The sequence below is a fragment of the Lytechinus variegatus genome, chromosome 4, assembly GCF_018143015.1.
Source record: "Lytechinus variegatus isolate NC3 chromosome 4, Lvar_3.0, whole genome shotgun sequence".
NCBI lineage: Eukaryota > Metazoa > Echinodermata > Echinoidea > Temnopleuroida > Toxopneustidae > Lytechinus > Lytechinus variegatus.
Genome location: NC_054743.1, coordinates 35,506,262 through 35,519,932, shown reverse-complemented (window position 1 = coordinate 35,519,932; position 13,671 = coordinate 35,506,262). Strand labels below are relative to the sequence as shown.

Below are 13,671 nucleotides of genomic sequence, written 5' to 3'. Positions count from 1 at the left end.
TTCCTTTTCTCCTTCGTCAGCTTCCACTTTATCTCCTTCCTCTTCTCCTTTTCCTTCTTCATCTTCTTTTTTATTCTTCTTACTCTTCTCCTTCTGCTTCCTCTTCTTCTTCTTCATCTTCTTCTTCTTCCTTTTCTTCTTCTCCTCCTCCTGCTTTACCTTTCTCTTCCATATTTTCTTCCTCTCGCTCGTCACACTTTTCCTCTATATGGAAATTTGCGTGCTATGACGTAATTTGCAAAAACTGGCAAACGGACTGAGGCAGGTTCGAGGAAGGCTTGCATTTACATGTACATCCAAAGATCAGTGGACCGGGGCCTGCCCAGAGACTACCTCTGGAGGTGGTCTTGGGTAGGTTCGCTAAAAGGTGGTCCGAGGTTGGTTTGGGATGTTTACATTGGATTCTTTCCTACCCGAGGCAGGTTCCGGGCCATCGATTTTCTTGATGTAACAGAGGTTCAGTCTCCTCCCACATGGTCTAAACCAGTATGTCTTCTAATCATTTGGTCTAATTGCCATTTAACCCATTAATTATTTTTCTTAAAGGGATGGTCCGGGCTGAAGTTATGTATAGCTTAATAAATAGAGTAGAATTCACTGAGCAAAATACCGAAAATTACATCAAAATCGGATAACAATTCTACTCTCTGTACTAAAATATAAATATTTTCAGCCCGGACCATCCCTTTAAGTTCTAGTTCAGTATAATACCCATTGTATCTAATATCCACCATACATGTAGGTCTAACATCCCTTAGTCCACATGGTTAAATGAACTGCTATCATTTGACAGAGTAAAAAATAATAAGTGAAAAGTCGACAAACTAAACGAGAATTAAACAAAGTGGGCATTTGACAAAATGATATGTGAACCAAATGGTAATTAGATCAAATGGCCGGCTTACTCTGTACTCGGGTTAGATTTAAAGTCCTGTCTAAAGTTGCGGTTTAACTACGGAAAGCCAATAGTTGCATAAATCCTGAACAGAATAGGTTGAAAGCTGAAAGTGAATATAACCCATTTAATCAATGCCCAAATAATCACTCCATATATCAGTGAGTTGGTTTTGAACCAACATGACTAAGAATAATTGATTCAAATATGTTCACCGATAAAATACAAAATTACAAACTACATTACTAGGTTTGATGTTTTCAGTTTTCACCTTTTATTGAATCTAATTCCACCAGGGGCCTGTTGCAGAAAGAGTTGCAATCAAACGCATCTCTAAAAATCGTGCACAACTTTATTTTCAACCAATCAACAGCATTTTGGACTTGCGATTGATTTTTTTTACTTGCGTTTAAACGCAACTCTTTCTGCAATGGGCCCCAGGTCTCACAAGCTATCATTAGCATGTGTTTCTCATTTCTTTCTTACAACATTTATTGTACATTTTATTCACAAAAACGTCTGTAAAAATCAGCTTCACACAAAAATGATGGCTTCAACTGAAAACTCTAGGTTACAAAAATATTTTCTTTACAAAAAATGAACAATACAGAAACTAAATTACATCCTACTATCATAATAGCAGACTTTCTGGATTATGGTGATAAGATGAGCTGTATGAAATAACATTATTACGTAATACTACAAAGATGATAAACTTTAGTCGCACTTTAATTATTGTTAAGCTGTTATGAGTGTCTCTCTCAAACACTGGAATTTTATCTTCAATGCTTTAGACAATAACAGTTTTGCATTTTCTTGTATATTGGACAAGTTTCAAATACAGTTTCAAAAACCAGATATTACGAAAAGGCACCCTAGTACATAAGTTAGAATGAACCTACAATAGCCTTTTTCTGCAAAAGAGACAGAAAGAACATCACATATCAACACAGTAATAGGTCTATGGATGATGATCTGGACCTGATTACAGAAAGCTTAGTTTGATTACGATTAATTGCAATGATGATAATTATGAGCAATCAAGTTTAAAAATCTGCAGCAGATCAATAGCTAAGCTTTGTGATACAGACCCTGAAGACATACCTCCATACCCGCAGAAGGTGCTGCCAAATATTTGTGATGAATGAGGAGTAATTTAACATACTGCCAGTAAAGTTGGACAAACTTGCATAAAGGTGTCTAGGTCTGATGCATAAGTCTCTAGACTATAAATGAGATCCAGGGAAGCGTTTCATGGAAGGACTAGCCACATGTTTATCCAACCAGTCCCGTTTTACCCGACAATTACCATTGTAACAGTAATTGTCGGCGGAAATAATGATCAAGGCAAGTTGTCAGATCGGACAACAACTTGTCTGTTGAATGAAAAATGTTGACGAAATGCTCCACGGAGGATCAGTCCACTTTAACTCAGCACTGAAAACCTTTAGCAAGATATTGATTTGCATTTGGTCGACAAGGGAGTCAGATGCTATTTAGTGCCTTTGTTCACCTAGAGAACATTCTCAAATGTAAGCATTGCTTATCGCTTGTACATCTACCTTGAGGGATCGTAGTGGTATACAGATTCCTCTGGAGAGCTATTCTTCAATGGAGGCATTTCTCCTTACTTGTACCTCTGGCTCGGGGTATTTGAAGTGGCATCTAAGTTACTCCCGAAATAGGTTCTTCAATGTAGGCAGTTCTCTTTGCTTTTATCTCTGTTTCCAGAGGAACTTAGATTCCACTACAACTACCCTGAGCCAGAGGTACAAGTAAGGAGAAATGCCTCCATTGAAGTTCCTCTGGAAACAGGTTCTTCAATGTAGGCAATTCTCTTTGCTTTTATCTCTGCCTTCATGGAAAGCAATTTTTCAAAGTATTTTTCTTAAATTTTACCTCTGGCTAAGGGGTGTAGTGGAAACTAGGTTCTCCTGGAAAACAATTTTTCAAGGTAGGTATTTATCTTTTGCTGGAACCTGTGTAGGGTTATTGTGGAAACAGGTTCTTCAATGTAGGCATTTCTTTTCGCTTTACCTCTGCCTTGAAGGATTGTAAAGGTACCTAAGTTCCCCCCGGAAAACTGTTACAATTCTTCAATGAAGGCATTTCTCTTTGCTTGAATCTATCTAGAGACATCGTGGTGGTATCTACATAGGTTCCTCTGAAAAGCAGTTCTTCTTTGCTTGTACCTCTGCCTTCATGGAAAGCAGTTTTTCAATGTTGGTATTTCTCTTTGCTTGTACCTAACTCTGGCTAGGTGTATTGAAGTGGTATCGAAGTTCCATTCGAAATAATGCTTCAATGTTGGTATTTCTCTTTGCTTGTACCTATGCATTCATGGAAAGCAATTCTTTAATGTACATATGTGTTCTTTTGCCAGTACCTCTGGCCAGGGGTGTCCTAGTGGTACCTAGGTTCCTCTGGACAGCAACTCTTCAATGTAGGAGTTTTTCTTTGCCTGTACGTCTGCCTTGAGGGACTGTATCCGGCTCTTGACTTCATCTTCAGAGAGCTGATCTAGTGGAAGGGCCTTGACCTTTGACATGAAATCCTGTATTATGGCTTCCCCTTCCTGTTGATCAAAGCATGTGGGAAAAATTCAGGTCATAATGATGATGTAAAGAATGTAATAATGATAATTAATAATAATAATAATTGTATCAATAATAATGATAATAAAAATAATGATGATAACAATAATAAAAAATCATAATGATAGTAACAACAACAGTAATAATAATATGTCCAATTATAAAACGCTGTTAATGCATGCATATACCCAACTACGCTTTGATACTTTGTATTTTTGTGGCATTGTTTTTTAACAAATATTGACATCTGAGACATTTGACCTTGAGAGGCCCATAGATGGTCAGATCAAAGTCCGGCAAGGATAAGACAAAACATTAAATCTCTAATTTTGAGGGTTTTCTGGTTTTCAGCTTGGTGGATACATCAAGCAATTCTTTAAACATCCATCAAAATTTCAATACCTTCAACCACATGGCATAATTAAACTTGAGTTATGGGTCCATAATTGCCCTCAATATTGGAAGTAACAGACAAAATTATTTCAATTTTACCATGACAATGGTCAAATATAAAGCATAGACAAGCATTACAAAGGTCTTATTTCAAAAAGAATCTGAACTTTGATTATGTGTATTGTTCATACTGATAACAAAATACCCAGGACGGAAAAAAAATCAAATTCGTTCAGACATTTTAAAGATATTTGTTACTTGGATATCATTATTTACTATATCTCCTGAGATTAATATAACACATATTAGTATATGGGAAGAAATTACAGATGTTTCCGGTCACACTATATTTCACTTTTTTGAAGCACTAAATGATGATTTCCAGGCACGATGATTTTATGGGCTTCATTTTTTATAACATATCAGACACAGGTGACGAGTGGGACCTTGCAGCTCAGGGGGCCGTTTCATAAAGCTGTTCGTATGTTAGGAGGGACTTCAAGAACGACTCATGATCCTTTCTTACGCGCTGAACCATCGCCATTTTATCATACCATTTACAACAAGAAAGGATCACCAGTCGTTCTTTAATTGCTCTTAACTTATGAACAGCTTTATGAAACAGCGGCCAGATCTTTAAAGTCAAATCAATGTTAACTCATGCCTTAATTTCAATTTTTATGGAGATCTCTCTCTGACTGACCTGCTTATCTAGTCTGCGCTTCTTGGCCGCGGGTTCATCCAAGCCTTCCATACTGGTTGAGACGGATGATGCGATACTCTGGAAGTCTTCTAGCTCTGCAGCCCTCTGTTTGGCAAAGTCTATGACTTTCTGAGGAAAGTGGGCAAGCTCGGCGACATGGATACCAAAACTCTGATCGCAAACACCTAAAACAAAGGCATATACTAAGAATAAGGATCGTTGTTACAAATCATACTCTGATCACAAATACCTAAAACAAAGGGCATATCCCAAGAATATGGATCATTACAAAGCATACTCCGATCACAAACACCTAAAACAAAGGGCATATCCCAAGAATATGGATCATTATTACAAAGCATACTCCGATCACAAACACCAAAAACAAAGGCATATCCCAAAAATATGGATATTATATACCGGTACAGAAAATTCTGATCACAAATTCCTAAAACAAAGGGCATATCCCAAGAATATGGATCACTATTACAAAGCATACTCCGATCACAAACACCAAAAACAAAGGCATATCCCAAGAATATGGATATTATATACCGGTACAGAAAATTCTGATCACAAATAACTAAAGCAAAGGGCACACTAGTATCCCAAGAATATGGATCATATGAAACACATCTCTTTTGCCACTTTATGTCGCTGATACTTACCAGGTTTGACTTTATAAAGAAGAGTCAACTGATCGTGTGATGTCAGAGCAGTAACATGAAGGTTATTGACCGTAGGAACAGCGTCAGCGAGGGCAGTCAACTCATGGAAGTGGGTTGCAAACAGACACATACCACAATTATTAGTGGCAATATACCTGACGTAGAACAAAAAAAAATGAGGGATAGGATGTTGGTTGCGTTACACACACTATATCTGACCATCATAAATTTAGTCTTTTTATTTAAAAAAAAGTAATTAAACATTGTGGCCCAAGTTCTTCACATCATGCATTTATCATGAAAACCTCAAGACCCCTCCCCCTCCCCGACTTCTATGATTACAGATTCAAAACATTCATCTTTTTCAAAGATTCCTATCCCAAAGGCACAAGACTATTATACATGACCCAAATTCCTTTGTTGAAACAGAGCAGATGGATAAGAAAGGATTCTGTTTAAAAATTGTTTAAGATTTGTACATCCCTGTGTGGGATAAATTAGGAGCTCAATTTCCCCTTTTCAATAATCCATGATGACTTTTTAATGAATTTGCAGCATCAAATACAATTTCGGGTAATAATAAAGGATGCAATGTGGGCCCTGTTTCAATCATAAAAGTTAGGTAGTATCTTCAGTATTATACGATAAATGTTCTATTATATTTCACCTTCTGTCTGATGTTTACCATTATTGGCATTTTAGGTGAGATTTTTCAAATAAAAAATAAACAAAACTAAAACAAACCAAATGATCAAAAGGAATGACTACTTTAAATCCTTACTCTGAAATGGCCCATGCCAGTCCAAATCCATCATAGGTAGAGGTCCCACGTCCGAGCTCATCAATGATGATCAATGAGTTGCTTGTAGCAGACTACACACAAAAAAAGAAAATACACAATTTAATTCATTACCATAGGTTGTGGAAGATCAAACATGGACAGGTATGTGCAAACATTGTTAATCTGAATTGTTAATCTGTTAACTGCTAACAAAAGCAGTATACCTTATTATTTTTTATTGTATTTTTATGTAAGGATCTGTGTTAATTATATGATACAACAACCACACATCAACCCTAATCTAAGTGAAGGGTTAAACTGACCTTTCATACAATTCAAGTAAAAAGTTAGGAAATTTCCTTTTTTTTCAATGAAGAGAAAAATACAAGTCATGCGACGGAAGTAACCTGTCACTAAATGAAAAGAAAAGCTCCTATTTTATGGTATTATTAATGCGCAATTCATAAGTGACCTGATAACTGAGCCTTCCTTGATTTCTAGGTTTGTGTTGGGAATGTGATAGGGTTTCGGGGGTTCCAAACACTGAGAATATTAGGATTAGCGTGAGAGTAAGGATTGAGATGGGTTTAGATGTTTGTTACTGGGGCAAATGTTGTGGAACCTCACACATTGTGAGGATGATAGATAAAGATGTCCCTAAAATGACCTTGAAATTGTGGACATTGCACAGACTGGCGAGCTTAAAATGGCATATCTATCCGTTCATGAAGGTAGCAGAAGGCAAATAATTGATGGGTGAATGTTTAATAAAGCTGTTCGCAAATTAAGAGCCACTTTAAGAATGACTGGTGATAGTTTCTTACGCGCTAAACCATCGCCAATGAACGTTTTGGTGTGTACCATTCACCACAAGGAAGGATCACCAGTCGTTCCGAAAGTCGCACTTAACTTAGGAACAGCTTTATGAAACTGCCCCCTGGTCTTACTCTGAGGATGGATGCAGTCTCCAGCATCTCAGCCATGAACGTTGAGACTCCTTTAAGAGTGCAATCTCCTGCTCCTACCCTGGCCAGGATACAGTCAACGATGGATACCTCTGCCTTCTCACAGGGAACGAAGCAACCGATCTGGGCCATCAAAACTACCATACCAACCTGCAGGATAAGAGATGAGATACCTTGTCAGGAAACAACTTTAACAACAATAACATACAAAGTATGAAAGAACTGGGGCCCATAAAGAACATGCAATTGTTGTAACTTTAGTATTATGGCAACTACCATGGTAACAGGGCTCAGCAGCCAATCAGAATCAAGGCTGCCATGGTAGTTGCCATAATGGCAAAGTTACAACAGTTGCAACTCTTTATGCAACGGGCCCAGATCCTTCACAATCACTTTAAAATATCATGAAGAAGGGAAAAGGACAGCATGGTGTTTCATACGGCTGTTCATAAAAATTATGTGCAGATGAAACAGGTTATCAGGATTCAAGTCAGCTACATAAACTGCGTTTGGGCTAACATAGCAATAGGGAGTTTTATAATTGCACATTAGGAAGGTCTTTTTTTTGCTCGGCAACACAGTAAATGTATTGAAATGCCTATCAAATGACAAAGGACAGGTGGGGAGGGGTCTTTGTTGATGATTGGAGAACAGGAACAGCAGTTTCGTCCTAAGTTTCGGAACTGATGAAAAATTGCAAATATGTTATTTGTCCGGGACGAACCTGCTGTTTCGATTAACCAAATTCGACAACGACTTCTTGGTTGCTCTTTGCCGTAAAGGGCATTTGTCAAGACATTTTCCATGCCCTTGAATCCGCTGAGCGTCCTGGAGAGAAAACTTCAACACATATTGAACTAGTACAAATGACACAATTGCAATGTGTTGCGCATGTGTCAGGTCCTCGCCGATTATCAGAATTGAGAACATGGCCACCTTCACTTTGCTTTTGTCCTCAACCATAGACGATGTGCTTACATATGTATGTCACTTCAATTCAACAGCTCAGTCTCATCCTGAAGACAGATTTCAGAGCGAGTTTCCTTGAAATTAATGTAATTTGATTAATTTTTCTCTTTATCCTATATGAAATTGTTGTCTGAACTCTGAAGTTTATCTGGGTATATGTCTTATTATATGCAAAAAGGAATTAAAGCATGAGGAAAAGCAAATGTGCACAAGTTGAACTCTTGCATCGCTTAAGCGGCTTGTGACATATTGATACACTGAATCCTCCCGGTTTAGTTGGGCATCAGGTCATGGCCTGCTCGCTATCATACCGTTTCTTATCTACTTTCCATGGATAAACGTACGTGCACATTGCGTGAAATCTGCAATAGTCATATCTGTTGTGAACAAGAGCATTCCACTCATTCTTGAGCCCAGCGCACACTATGCAATTCGTTGTGATCCGAATTTCATAGAAATTGTAATAACATTTGATATAGACATTCTAACCAATAAAATCTTTGAGATCAAGAGTTCAGAATAGTGGTAGGACTACTGAAATCAAATTTCAGTCTAGTTCAAACCTCCCTGTACGAGTAAAAGCAAATTCCAATCCAAATTGTAATGATATCATCATCGGCTGCGACTTTCCGCAAAGCAAATTTGTGATTTTATTATTCCTAACATTATGCAGAAGTTAAAATGAAATAATCTTACTACTTGGAACTTTCAAATTTATGGCAAAATGCGATTAATAAAATATAATGTCGCATCGGATCGCATAGAGTGCGCTGGGCATAACACTCCCAACTGTGCAGCGAAAAGATTAGTCTTCGGACTTTGAAACAGAGGGTCGTGGGTTCGAATCCCAGCCATGGCGTAATTTCCTTCAGCAAGAAACTGATCCACAATGTGCTGCACTCAACCCAGGTGAGGTAAATGGGTACCGGTAGGAAGTAATTCCTTAAGAAGCTGTGTGCGCTATGAACGCCTAGCTTAGCCGGGTAATATAGGAGCGCCTTGAGCACCTAACAAGGTGGATATGTGCGCAATATAAATATCCTATATTATTATTATTATTAAAAATACAAAAGTGTGAGCAAGAATCTAGAATTGTGTTATTTTCTACCTGTCTAATGAAGGTAGATTTGCCGCCCATGTTCGGCCCGGTGATGATGTGGAACATCTGCTTGTCCTTCTCAAAGGTCACATCATTGGGTATGAAGGCAACGTCATCGAGCATTTCTAGACAAGGATGTCTCGACTGAGCAAGGCGAAGGACGCCCGTCCCCTGGTCATGAAGCGTAGGTCGGACGTAGGAGATGGGAGCACCGGCAGATACGTGTGCAAAGCTGTGAGGAAAGAGCAAATACTGATCAGATAGGTAATGACATTATGCATATGATGTCATAACCTCATAGCGCCCTCCCTCTGAGGATATAGGAATATGTATAAACAGGGTGTCAGAGATGAGCCAATTGCAGATCAACAACACATGTGAGGCAATGGCTTGGCCTCTAAGATGGCGGTGCGGTGATGTCAATACACAAGTTCTAATTTGATGCACAATTTTCATGTACACATTGGAAAAAATAAAAATTGAATTGAAATTGAATTTCAGCAATTAGATTTTTAAATTAGTGTTGTGCATGGGTAGGCAGGTAAAGGTACATGCGTACAATATTTTGATACCCCCATCCCAGAGATGCCAACTTTTGGAAATCAGAATTAGGGAGGATTTGCAACCGCCACCAAATTATGTGCGCGCAGCGCACATCTCGAGCGCGGAGCGCTCGACCCTTGCGGCCGGGGTCCAGGTTTGGGTTTCCAGCTCTGGGTGTCTAGATGCTCTCTGGTGCAATCTGACCCTTATTTTGGGGCATTTCACGTTTCCAAAAAAACATTGTTCCCACTTTTTTAACATAAAAATATCAAATATGCATTTTTACATGTAAAAAAAATGAGGGGACCTGGGGACAAAAGAAGTACCTGTTCAACAATAATAAGAAGAATTATCACTATCAGCTATAGGCAGGTTATGTTCCACTATAAATCCAGTAAAGAAAAGCTCAGCGCTGGTCCCTTGCTTGGTGAAATAAAGACAACAGGGTACTAGTGGAGCTCGAAGATCTTGTCTTCACAATGTCCGTAGGCCTATGCCGTTTGCTCCCGAACGTTAAGACTTAAGTGCTTCCGAATATCATCACGACCTCCGTGCTCAACTGAAATGTCCACGCTGCAAATTGCGCAAAATGCATGGTAAATTCCTCTTTCGGACTTCCGAACACACAGGTACTGGAGACTGTATTCAGTCTTATATTTCTGAGACCATTTCTTGATCTTCTTTTGTCGATTTTCCGCCATTACGTGTCAATATCAACCCATCAATACGCCGAAATCACACACCGATATTCCACCGCACGACTCGACAAATCCAGTGGCCGCGAGCGCACACGCATCGCGAAGCTAGCCGGGCCTACCGGCCTGGTGCACAGTGGATTCCCGTTGGGCATATCACATGCACCAGCTTTTCGCTGCTCCTTATTTGTCTACCTTTCACACAGAATTTAGTAGCAGCGAACGTAATGGAGTTACTGCATGCTAAAGTTAGCAGACGATACATGTCCTTCCAATCCAATTTGATCAATGCAAAAAAATCGTAATTTCGGGAGGATAAGGATGGTAATCGTAAGGGCGGGAGTTGGTATGAATTTTCGGGAGCCTCCCGATGTAATCGGGAGGGTTGGCATCTCTGCCATCCCCGTACACGGCAGTACAATCTGCACTGCATGTAGAGTACAAATACACTGATTTAACACACTTAATCTAGTCTGTTGTTGACTCGCCTGGCAAGGACATGAAATACTTAGGAAAAAAAAAAGTTTTGCATTTACAAGTTGTAACATACCTTCCCTTTAACAACATATTACTTTGAATTCCTGTTTTACAAGTAGAAAAAAACCTACTGAAATAAAATTTAAAGCCTTTGGTGAGTCAAGTGTGAAGAGTAAGAATGAGTTACCTGACAAGTACATCCAGTTGTGCAGTGATGTCATTCATACTTAGCATAGGCTCAACATATCCAGCTACAAAAGATAAGCAATATACAACCTCTTAACCCACGTTCATAGCAAACAAAATTCGAAACACATCTTTCAATAATAAATACGCTAAATTGACCATTAACTGGGATTTATTTCCAACTTCAAGAAGAAGATGAGAGTATTTAGATCTGACTTGATTGTAATCATTTCTTTATTTCAAAGAAAAGCAGAATACAAATAAACAAAGTCAAACAATGAAGAGTAACAATCGAAACCAGGTCCATGAACCTGTACTGGTTCAAGGTCTCAGGTAAAATGGTGCTTTCAAAATTCAAAGACTACAAGTTAAGTCATGTTCTAAAAACAAAAATTCTGAATAAAGCATTCATCTAATAGCAAAAATCATCATCTAAAACTTGAAAAATAATTGTTTCCCTAAATTTTGGTGACAATCTCGGTGAGCAATATTGGTAAACAAAAATCATGAGGAGATTATTAATGTCACTCACACGCTATGCCTATGATTTCTTCCACTACAGCTTTTTGAGTCTCATTGTATTCTTCCTTGGCGGCCATGTGCTCCTCGTTCAAACCTTTTAGTTTGGCGTTGGTGAAGCGAACACCATTTTTGTTGGTGTCTATGGTAGAATACTTGTTGCTGTTTCTTAGGGCTTTCTCCTCCTAAATGAATGAAAAGTGAATTAAATGATAGTGTTATTGTCAAGAAGACATCATTGCCGTTTTCTGCATATAAATTATTATGTAGTTGCCTTTCACAACAAACTGCTAGCGCAATCTACAGAAGAGCAATGTTAATCACCTTGGGGTGTGTTCCATCAACATTTTTGTCCGACATGTTGTTAAATCTGACAAATTTCCTTGATTTTCATTGGTTGAGAAGCAATGTTACCATTTTAACTGTAGAATAAGATAAAACTTGTCGGATAAAACATCAACATATCCCCTCGTGAAACTCTCCCTTGCTTTTTATTATCATTGCAACTTGATGTTAGGAATCCAGGTGGGTGTTTCATAAAGCTGTTTGTAAGTTAAGAGTGACTTAAAGAACTGGTGATCCTTTCTTGTGGTATTTACCAAATATTCAGCGCGTGAGATAGGATCACCAGTCATTCTTAAAGTCGCTCTTAACTTACCAACAGCTTTATGAAACGCCCCCTGGTTGCATAGATCAGGCAAACATCTACGTTCCTATTAGCGGATAGTGCATTTTAGTTCAAATGACATTTGTCTGCACATGTTAAGAACGTATACGTGAAGTAGTTTATTGTAGCCAAGACATGATTTAAAAGATTAGTTATTGTTCCCATCATCAAAGCTAAAGGTATATGCAGTTGCATTTATTAGGATGCCGTAAGCAAGGATTTCACGAGAAAGTCTGTGACATCACAGTAAATTTTTACCACATCATAGAATTATGAAACCTACATGAAAGACCCGAGCTGGATTGCTAACGAAGATAAACACATGTGGGACAATGGTTTTCATTTGGAAAATGACCCGACACCTGGCTGGAATACTAATGGAATGCTCATTTTGCTAATTTCTCAGCATTTTCTACCACAATCGTCTGGCAGATACTTTACATTTACACATACCAACTTGTGGCAGTCATTTATATTGGATTCTGTTTGAACTCATTTTTGAGATAGAAATCACAATTAGCATTAATCTTCAAAATAATGATGCATGAACTACTAAATCTGGGCCACATCTTACAAAGAGGTATGATTGATCCAATCAATCGTAACTCTATGGAAATCCATCAGTGTCATAATTTTTTCTACAGGAAATATGCAAAATGTCCTTTGTAAACAAAGAATGCACCGAAATGTAAAAAAATAAATGAATCTATGGATATACATTCATATCTAGAAACAATTTTGAACAAACATGCATTTTATATGTTGACTTTGCTGGCTTTTCATAGTTTCAATTGATCGGATCAATCGCAACTCTTTGTAAGACGTGCCCCTGGGCCCTGTCTTACAAAGAGTTACAATTGATCGTATCTATGGAAATCCATCAGTGCCATAATTATTTTCTACAGGAAATTTGCACAATGTCTTTTGTAAACAAAGAGAAGCACAGTGAATTTTCAAGAAAACAATGAATGCATGAATATACATCATAGTTGAAAAATATTTTGAACATGAATGTTGACATTGCTGGCCGTCAATAGTTGCGATTGATCAGATCAATCGCAACTCTTTGTAAGACGGGCCCCTGGTCTTTCAAGTCCTACCTTGCGTGTGACTCTGAAGAAGTAGCCAAGTTGGTTATTAGACTCCAGTTTGACGGTTTTAGTTGGCTTCTAAACCAAGATCCTTGGCAACCCTGTTAATCTGACCTTTGATCTCATCCTCGAGTTCATCCATTTTGGTTCTGAGGACTTTTCATAATGAAAAAAAACGATGAAAAAAAGATGAAGTGAGCAAAAATTTAGAGTAGAGATGAATCGCAAGGTAGTCATAAGCCTTGACACCACACACCTTGCGATCTGACTACCATTCTGTTTGCGAATCACGCATGCGCTTTTTGCTTTTTGCCATAGCAACTAAGAAAATGGCGCATACATCAGCGTATGCGCGTTGTATATCATGTACGCATCGTGTAACTCTGCTGTCTGAATGGCTGGAAGTTGGATTGAGCTTGCAATCCA

At 38.3% G+C, this 13,671-nt stretch overlaps 1 protein-coding gene across 1 annotated transcript in view; it reads right to left on the bottom strand.

The window, feature by feature from the left end:
- Nucleotides 1–1,820: 1,820 nt before the first annotated feature.
- Nucleotides 1,821–13,671, bottom strand: part of LOC121413931 (DNA mismatch repair protein Msh2-like) — a 41,411-nt gene continuing 29,560 nt past the window's right edge. Inside the window, 11 exon segments of the mRNA XM_041606945.1 lie at nucleotides 1,821–3,141; nucleotides 3,226–3,470; nucleotides 4,586–4,770; nucleotides 5,254–5,408; nucleotides 6,035–6,126; nucleotides 6,982–7,149; nucleotides 9,077–9,299; nucleotides 10,970–11,033; nucleotides 11,501–11,672; nucleotides 13,255–13,314; nucleotides 13,316–13,401. Coding sequence (XP_041462879.1) covers nucleotides 3,309–3,470; nucleotides 4,586–4,770; nucleotides 5,254–5,408; nucleotides 6,035–6,126; nucleotides 6,982–7,149; nucleotides 9,077–9,299; nucleotides 10,970–11,033; nucleotides 11,501–11,672; nucleotides 13,255–13,314; nucleotides 13,316–13,401 — 1,367 coding nt within the window. The 3' untranslated portion in view covers nucleotides 1,821–3,141; nucleotides 3,226–3,308.